General features: G+C 38.6%; 1 protein-coding gene across 3 annotated transcripts in view; it reads right to left on the bottom strand.

Annotated features, from left to right (window-relative positions):
• Positions 1 to 1,114: 1,114 nt before the first annotated feature.
• Positions 1,115 to 9,461, bottom strand: part of FNBP1L (formin binding protein 1 like) — a 113,462-nt gene continuing 105,115 nt past the window's right edge. For 2 of the 3 annotated variants that reach the window (XM_012176510.4, XM_012176492.4), the window contains 2 exons: positions 6,353 to 6,501; positions 1,115 to 5,007 (listed from right to left, as the gene is read on the bottom strand). In XM_012176510.4, the coding sequence (XP_012031900.1) occupies positions 4,829 to 5,007; positions 6,353 to 6,501 (328 nt within the window). In that variant the 3' untranslated portion in view covers positions 1,115 to 4,828. The remainder of the gene's footprint in view (positions 5,008 to 6,352; positions 6,502 to 9,461) is intronic. The other variant, XM_004002206.5, reaches the window with a different exon arrangement.

Here is a 9,461-nt window from a genome sequence, read left to right as displayed (position 1 = left end):
ATGCCTAAATTGTTGCTTTTTTTCCTTCCATCTTCAATATGAAAATGGCTACACAAAAATTCACCAATTTTCTTTTTTCGAATGCATGCTGATATGACAGGTGTTACAATACAATCTAACAAAATTGTTAAAACTAAGCACTGCTAGAGCCATCTTATGGGAAAAAACAAACCAAGCTTTTAGCCAACCCAATATTTGATCCCAGGTATATGAGCTCATTGAAGTAGTTTTGGTGGGTTTTTTTTTAATATATATATTTTTTTCACTTGCACTAATACGTTCTTCACAAAGAAAATCTAACCTTTACATTAAGTCTGGAGATCCTTTTACTCTTTCCTTAATACTGCTTTAAGGGTGTTATCTTTCCCTACCAAGTAAGATATGACTTCCTTGATTTCGGTTCAGATAGTAAAAGTCCTTTTCATTGTTGAGTATTCTGATAGGCGTTGTTATCCTGATGTTTTGTTTTGTGTATGTCCCTGCTTACAAGCTTGGCATGGATCTCTAAATTTTCATCTCAACAATTACAGCCCCTCATTGTTCAGGATCAACTCTGAGTTTCATTCCTTTTTATAGTTTCTAGAACTTACTAATCATAGATCTGTATTTGTCCTTTTAAAAAGGCTCATCTTCTGAAATTAAGACGTCCTAAAATCATGGATGTGATACCAACCGTGGCCAACATTCTGCTTCCATGTTTTGAGATGCCATGAAGACAGAGGCACTCGCTCTGACTGATTAGGAGAGCAGAAGCATGGGAAATGCTGACCAGCCTGAGACTCGAACAAGCTATGTAGTATAGGGACAGTTCTTATGGTTGCAGGGGATAAGCTGGTGTAAAAGGAAAAGTCTAACACAGCTACTGTAAAACTAAGATTAAAAAATGCAAATTATTATTCACTGTAAAGAAAGTTAACTTATTTTTTCTTTAGGAAAGCCTGAGAGAAACTAAAACTAGAATATAACTTTCAAAACTGCTTTGCAAAACTTGCTGCCATTTATGGAATGTAGCCATCTACGTTGTATTACCTGGAGCATAGCACATTCAATAACAAAACCAATACATCGCTTTAATTCACATAGCGATAATAAGAGATAATTCTATACACCTTAATGGACCATGAAAAGATTATTTTATTCCATGAAAATATTCTCAACAGAGAACACTATCTTAAACAAAGCATTTACATTAAGAAATCAACATGTGCACAGAAAGAGTAAAAATTACTGAAAAATTAAAGATTTCTTTTGGACAATTCACATGTTCAAATTTAAGAATGATTTAAACTGTGCAAGTACAAATGTCTTCCTTATTGTAATAATCCATATACAGGTTGCACTATTCCACATGAAGGAATTTGCCTCCTACGGAAGCAAATCCTGCTTTAAGAAAAACAAACAGTAGCTTGAAAAGAACAGTTAGTCCTCACAAGAAAGCCTTAAACTTTGCCCTCTGTGGCTATTAGCCAAAAAAACACAAGCACTTCAGGCTTTGCACAGAAGACAAACACAGCCAGATCACATTTCCTCTTCATTGCTAACCTTGAAAATAAAAATAGCACTGGATTTTAAAACTACTTTATGTAGTCTGTCAGTACTGAATAATGTCACATTATATAAATAACCCTGTAACAAGATTTAAAATCTAAAACTTCATAGTTTACTAGCCTTAAAGGTAATACACTGTATGTCAGCTGTGTGATAGGGGCATACTTGATCTTACAATGGCATCCACTTTCACACAACTGTCATCCAGCTTTAGTATTAATATAACTGGTAGTACAATTCAAATAACACTGGGGAAAATTAAAGCAGTCACACAGCTTCTAAAATATTGCTTGAAATCCAACAATACATAGACCATTTCACATTTTCTTTCCTCCCTCAAAACAGTAAAGAATCAAATTAATCAATCTTCCATGTTACAAATATTCCCCCCTCCCCCACCCACCTCCCTATTAAATGCCACCAAGAAATCAGTTAAGATACAAGTCATTAACAGAATCACAAATGCAAGGCAGGACAACATGAGCAATAGGGGCACTGATGACAATTATATATACAAGTATAAACATACAGAAACTCCCATTTTACAAGTAAAAGTGCACATAGATCATTACAAAGTTTCACTATATTTTATCCAGTTCAAATAAAATCATCACTTGGAAACAGACTATCACTGTAATAATCAAATGAGAACACGGTAACCCCAAATCAAAAGACAATGAGGGGAAAGGTCCATAAAACTTCTCATTGAAAACACTGAGTAAAGTAAAATGGACTCGGACATGTCTCTAGTTTGATGTGTAAATTTGAAGATGCACCATCGAATGTGGCAGAGCTCTAAAAGCCCCCAGTGGAGGTTGTACAGCAGCTGCAGCAGCACTGCCAAGTTAAAGGAGGTCACACTGAGCTGACACATGAAGCCCTTTGTGGGATACTGTAGTGGTAGAGTTGGCAATCAACAGATTTAGGCACTCTAGTTTAAGGCAGCATTTGAATGGAAGCAGCTGACTTCTGACAACAGTCCTTTGTCTTGAGGCGATGAGTATCTTCTGTGTTTATTATGCCAGGATTTCATTGCTGACTATAGATTCTTCCCAGACTGAGGGGCTGAAGATCGATCATGTTTCAAAGAGTTCTTTCAACTGGGCTGTAGGCTAGAGCAGAGATGTTTTCTTTTTCTGATCATAAATACTGCAGGTTCACAAACTACTTCTTCATAATGCCAAAACTGGAATGTTCTGTAGTGGGGACATTATAGCAGCGTACACAAATACTAGGATGGAAACATTAGTGCTGGAGATGTTTGACAGTGATTTGCACTACAAATGTAAAACAAAACAAAGGCTTTGACAAGAACAAGGGATTATAAAGACATGCCTAAAAATCTAAACCCGATCACTCTAGACATGCAACAGGATGTTAAGCAAGCACAGAGGTGGCGCAGGCAGACACTGACAAATGGCAAGGATTCTGACAGACAACGGGTCTAAAAGCCAATTAAAACAGAGCTCGGACGGATAGTCCTGTTAGGACAGTCAAATTTAATAAGAGCTCTGCATTCTTTTTAATTTGAACATCAGTAAAACAGATGGAAAAAAAGGTTAGCCACTGTTGGCTTTTTTTCCTTTATATGAATAACTATAAATGACAAATTTAAGGGTTGGTATTACAATGATTTTTTAAAACAACACATGGAAATGCTAATGAAGTTAGTAAAAAATAATCATGTCTGCATGCACTCATGCAACTTGCTTCTCTCACTCTCTCTGAGCCTGACAATTCTAACACCTCCCCCCCCAAAAGCAGCTGCATGTAACCTCCTTCAACATCTTGCCCATTTCCTCAGAAACCCTCTTCAGGAACCTGCAGTCCAGGAGGAAAAAGAAAAGAACAATTACTGAAGACCTTTGGTAAGACCAAAAGGGATGTCCAGTTTAAAGCGTCCATCCCAAATGTCTCTAAAATCATTTTATAGTCAGCTATTAAAAACACCAAAAAATGCTGGAACGTGAGCAAAATTAAAGACCACTCTCAACTGCTTCTTCACTTTACTTCCCTAGACAACTAGCACTGCCTATCTTGACTGTACAGTGCTTCCCACAAATGCTTATTAAAATTAGTTGGAAAACTATCCTAATAACTGACAATTCAGTTAAAATGAGGAAATGCCCTTGATGACAGTACAGATATATTCCTCCAACCCAGTTAGTGAAAAAAAGTCATTTTTTCTTTCAGGCAAAATTTGCCAGTACTTCCCCACCATGCAAGATTTCATCTATCTTAGTTTATTTAGAATACACTTTCCTATGTATGGGATTCCCTGGTGGCTCAGAGGGTAAAGCATCTGCCTGCAATGTGGGAGACCCGGGTTCAGTCCCTGGGTCAGGAAGATCCCCTGGAGAAGGAAATGGCAACCCACTCCAGTATGCTTGCCTGGAAAATCCCACGGATGGAGCCTGGTAGGCTACAGTCCATGGGGTCGCAAAGAGTCGGACATGACTGAGCGACTTCACTTCACTTCCTATGTATAACTGCTAAATGCAGTATCACTAAAGTGACATTTCTCAAAAGACATTTCAAGATGAAAAATACAAGCATTAATTCAGAAGAAAGCTTGTACATTACTGAAAATTACTAGAAAACCTGAAAATATCCTTGGGTCTCAAAAGAAAGCCGTTTTGTTCACTTAAGAGCAAGACCAGGCCCATTTATTCTGCATCTCTCAATTAGCCTACTACAAAATAGATTATGTGCTGCATGCCTGTTTTCTTCCTTTAGGAAACCGAAATTAAGAACAGGGACAAAACCAAAAATGATTACATTCGTATTTTATCCATTAGCGGATTATTATTACTTTTTCCTAGAAACTGGAGCTACAATTTCAAACTCCTATACCAAACCACTCTTCTGGGCATCAGCAAGCATTTCAGTGCAGTTTCACTTGAGTTCACTACCATCACTGTTTCCTGAAGCAAAGTGTAACAGGGTAGGGAGCTTTCTATCTATGGATTCCTGCCCAGTAGATCAAATTCTATGATTTATACGGCAGAAAAGCACAAGTCCTTAACACAGACTTAAGCAGAACATAGAGCAAAAGGCATCAATTAAGCTTCACACCAACATCACTCAAATGGTAAAGCGTCACAAGAACAGCTTCTTGTGGTAATGTTCACATCTCTAAGATCGAGCCTACGCTCAGCTCACATAGTGAACAATAAATCTTGGATGCCCTTTAAGCTTTCTTATGTTTTCCCACCCATTGACTGTGTTTGCATTTTGTTATCATTCCTATGTCATATGTGTTACAAAGTTGCCAATTAGTTTAGATGTAAGTTACTGCACCTTTACTGTTTTTCTCTAGAGTTACATCTATGTATGATGTGGGAACGTAGCCTTCTTCACCGTTCTGTCTCCGAGCTCTTGTCCATCCATCACCCTTGTCCTCCTCAATAATGTACAGAACTTCGCCTTCTTTCATTGCCAGAGTGCCTTCATTATGTCCTAAATGAGAGTTTTCATAGCACAACCATAATTTAAGCGTAACAACAATTTTGAATAAAAGTTACAAATACAAAACAATGTGAAACCCTGCTAGATTTCAATATAATAGAACTATGAGCACACTGACTCTCATTACCAACGCCTCCATGATGCTTTGTAGTTTGCCCAACACTTTCATAGACTTATCTCGTTTGAACCGCAGAATAACCCTGTGAGGCTGGCATTAACAGCAGCACCATGAAAGATGAAATATCTAAGCTACAACAATATTGTATGATTTGACAGGGTTTTATTTCACTACTCTAACTCTTTCCTCAAATTTGAGTGGCAGTGCTATCTAGAAAATTCATGAAGTTTAGATCAAGAAAAGAGTAACAAGACAGTGAAAGGGTTGGAAGAAATAAGGGAAGAATATAATTGTAGAAGCAGAATGATCATAGTTATAAAGCACAAATCTCCTTCAAAACTCATCAGCCTCAGGCCTCTCTTTCTTCCCAATCCCTTAGCCATTCCCAAGCTGCTTAACAGTAACAGTTTTCACAAATGAATCTTTATTTAACATTTGCTAAATTCTTCCCTTCCTCTCTACATTACAACAAGATCTTACTTAACACAATTTTCTCAGAGTGAGGAATAACTGAAAATTACTCAATTAAAAAACCAAAACCATAGACAGGTAGGGAAGGACCTTAAACCGTACAGCATTTTATATCAACTTCTTTGTGAAGGTGTTACCTACTTCTTGGTGAAATGAAGGAAACCATTTTTCAAAGTCCAAGAAAGAAAAGGGTAATTAAAAATGTGTGACAGGACCACACCTTCCTTCCCTCACAGTTTGTTCTCCAACTATCACAGGAGAAGGAAGGCACATACAGAAGGTACATTTTCTCCTTCCCACACTTGAAAATATGGCCGACAGACTCAGGATATGGTAGCGGCAGTCAGCTGTGCCATTTGCCTTATACCAGCCACTCAATGATAGCAACTTACAAGGAAGAGCATGAAGTGTTATCTACCAGCCTTCCACCTTCTGGGTTGAGCTATATGCTCAAGCAGCTTCAGCTCTGATGAGTACATTAGTAAGGTCTCTTTGGGAAATTCTGTTATCACCCAAAGTTGATAATTAAACAATAATCTTTATTAGCATACTGGTAACATAGGCAATTTTCTTTCAATGCCATGTATAGAAGGAACATCTCTGTATTTGTAATGTAGTTAATATTCACACTAACAAGCCTGGATAATTTTCTAGTGATTGTATTTAGCTATACGGACAGGGACTCAGTACACATGTAGACTTTAAGGAAACAATTTTATCAAATATAATGCATTAAGAAAATCATACCATCAAAAGGGTAGATAGCTTTGCAGTGTCCAATAGCAGGCAAGGGATCATCATCTTCAAACTCATCATCAAACTCACTGTGGTGGCCATGCTGTTGGGGCGGTCCACGAACTTCCTGGTTTGCATCATCGGTGTAACTTCCCTCAGGACTATAAAACAAAATTATGTCTCATCAAGTATCACAAAGATGGGAACTTTTTATATCATCTACAAACTGATCTCCACAAGATCAATTCAGAGAATCAAAAATCAATGATACAGTTCCCAATTAAGCCTTTATTTTCTTAAATTTTGAAATGTGTGTGTCTGTGTGTGTGCATGGCTTCTAATTCAAAATGCTTCTTTGTTGGATTTTCTGAAATTAAAAAAAGTAGAGATAATAATGTTCTAGGCACATAACATGTACTTAGTAAATATGTCTCATTATCACTGGGTCCAGAGATAAAATGGAAAAATGTCATGAATAGTTGGTTTTTATCACCCCAGATTCAAGAGGGATGGAGGGATTCATCCACCGTTTTTGCAAGAAAACTAAAATTTCTTAGAGGACCCACCCAGACCTATGTTCAGTTCACAGGCTTCAGGTAGAGTTGCTCTGCCCTGGCTCAAGAAGATCTATCTTAGCAGAGAACTTGCATGACCAGAGTGTATAGCCCACAGGTAGGCATGTAACTCAGTAAAGTGTAACAGACTCTTGTTTGGGATTACTGAAAGAGAAAATCCCTTCCTTTTTCACTGGACCCGAACCTGGAGAAGCAGGAGCGTACAGATTTAGAAGATCACCATATAGAGACTGTACAAAAATGATCTTCACAAGCCAGATAATCACAATGGTTTGATCACTCACCTACAGCCAGGCATCCTGGAATGTAAAGTCAAGTGGGCTTTAGAAAGCATCACTATGGACAAAGCTAGTGGAGGGGATGGAATTCCAGTTGAGCTATTTCAAATCATAAAAGATAATGCTGTGAACGTGCTGCACTCAATATGTCAGCAAATTTGGAAAACTCAGCAGTGGTCACAAAACTGGAAAAGGTCAGTTTTCATTCCAATCCCAAGAAAGGCAATGCCAAAGAATGCTCCAACTACTGCACAACTGTGCTCATTTCACACGCTAGTAAAGTAACGCTCAAAATTCTCCACGCCAGCCTTCAGCAGTATGTGAACCGTGAACTTTCAAATGTTCAAGCTGGATTTAGAAAAGGCAGAGGAACCAGAGATCAAATTGCCAGCATCTGCTGGATCATAAAAAAAAAGCAAGGGAGTTCCAGAAAAATAACTATTACGGCCTTATTGACTATGCCAAAGCCTTTGACTGTGTGATCACAATAAACTATGGAAAATTCTGAAAGAGATGGGCATACCAGACCACCTGACCTGCCTCTTGAGAAACCTGTATGCAGGTCAGGAAGCAACAAGAACTGGACATGCAACAACAGACTGATTCCAAATAGGAAAAGGAGTACGTCAAGGCTATATATTGTGACCCTGCTTATTTAACTTATATGTAGAGTGAATCATGAGAAACACTGGGCTGGAAGAAGCACAAGCTGGAATCAAGACTGCTGGTAGAAATATCAATAACGTCAGATATGTAGATGATATCACCCTTATGGCAGAAAGTGAAGAAGAACTAAAGAGCCTCTTGATGAAAGTGAAAGAAGAGAGTGAAAAAGTTGGTTTAAAGCCCAACATTCAGAAAACTAAGATCATGGCATCTGGTCCCATCACTTCATGGCAAATAGATGGGGAAACAGTGGCTGACTTCATTTTTTTTTGGCTCCAAAATCACTGCAGATGGTGATTGCAGCCATGAAATTAAAAGATGCTTACTCCTGGAAGGAAAGTTATGACCAACCTAGACAGCATATTAAAAAGCAGAGACATTACTTTGTCAACAAAGGTTCATTTAGTCATGGCTATGGCTTTTCCAGTAGTCATGTACAGATGAGAAAGTTGGACTATAAAGAAAGCTGAGCACCAAGAACTGATGCTTCTGAACTGTGGTGTTGGAGAAGACTCTTGAGAGTTCCTTGCACTGCAAGGAGATCCAACCAGTCCATCCTAAAGGAGATCAGTCCTGGGTGTTCATTGGAAGGACTGATGTTGAAGCTGAAACTCTAATACTTTGGCCACTTGATGCGAAGAGTTGACTCATTTGAAAAGACCCTGATGCTGGGAAAGATTGAAGGCAGGAGAAGGGGACATCAGAGGATGAGATGGTTGGATGGCATCAGTAACTCAATGGACATGGGTTTGGGTAAACTCTGGGAGTTCGTGACGGACAGGGAGGCCTGGCGTGGTGCGGTTCATGGGTTGCAACAAGTCAGACACGACTGAGTGACTGAACTGAACTGATACAGAGCCTTAAAATGAAGTTAATACAGTTGAGGGCAGAACTGCAAGGTGGAAATGGAAAACTGAAGATATCATCTGAGTTCCTAGATCAAGCTCTCCCTAAAGTCAGTCAACACAATTCCTTTTCTGTTTAAGTCAGTATGGGTAGAGGATTCATCCTGTCACTGAAAATCAAAAGACTCCTAGGAAAATTGATTTCCAATCAATCACATTAACAGGAAAGTTAGTAACTAAGAAAATCCAAAAGAGCAGGTAAGCCAAAGACAATTTGTTGGTAAATTTTTACTTCAAAAGAGAAAAATGTTAATTTTGCCAAATTATCAGACGACTGAATGAGATTTTAATAATGGTAAAATTTGCCTGATTAGATTTTGCAGTATTTTCAGTATGTCTGGAAGCTAAATTCTTAGTAACACAAACCAGAGAGATTAGATTATTTTAATCTCAGTTCAGTCACTCAGCCGTGTCCGACTCTTTGCGACCCCATGAATCACAGCACACAAGGCCTCCCTGTCCATCACCAACTCCCAGAGTTCATTCAAACTTACATCCATCGAGTTGGTGATGCCATCCAACCATCTCATCCTCTGTCATCCCCTTCTCCTCTTGCCTTCAATCTTTCCTAGCATCGGGGTCTTTTCAAATGAGTCAACTCTTCACATGAGGTGGCCAAAGTACTGGAGTTTCAGCTTCAGCATCAGTCCTTCCAATGAACAGCCAGGAGTGGTCTCCTTTAGGATCGACTAGTTGG

Source organism: Ovis aries, chromosome 1 (assembly GCF_016772045.2).
Source record: "Ovis aries strain OAR_USU_Benz2616 breed Rambouillet chromosome 1, ARS-UI_Ramb_v3.0, whole genome shotgun sequence".
In the NCBI taxonomy this organism is placed as follows: Eukaryota; Metazoa; Chordata; class Mammalia; order Artiodactyla; family Bovidae; genus Ovis; species Ovis aries.
The sequence above is the reverse complement of the archived record's forward strand: the minus strand, read 5'-3'. Positions and strand labels throughout refer to the sequence as shown.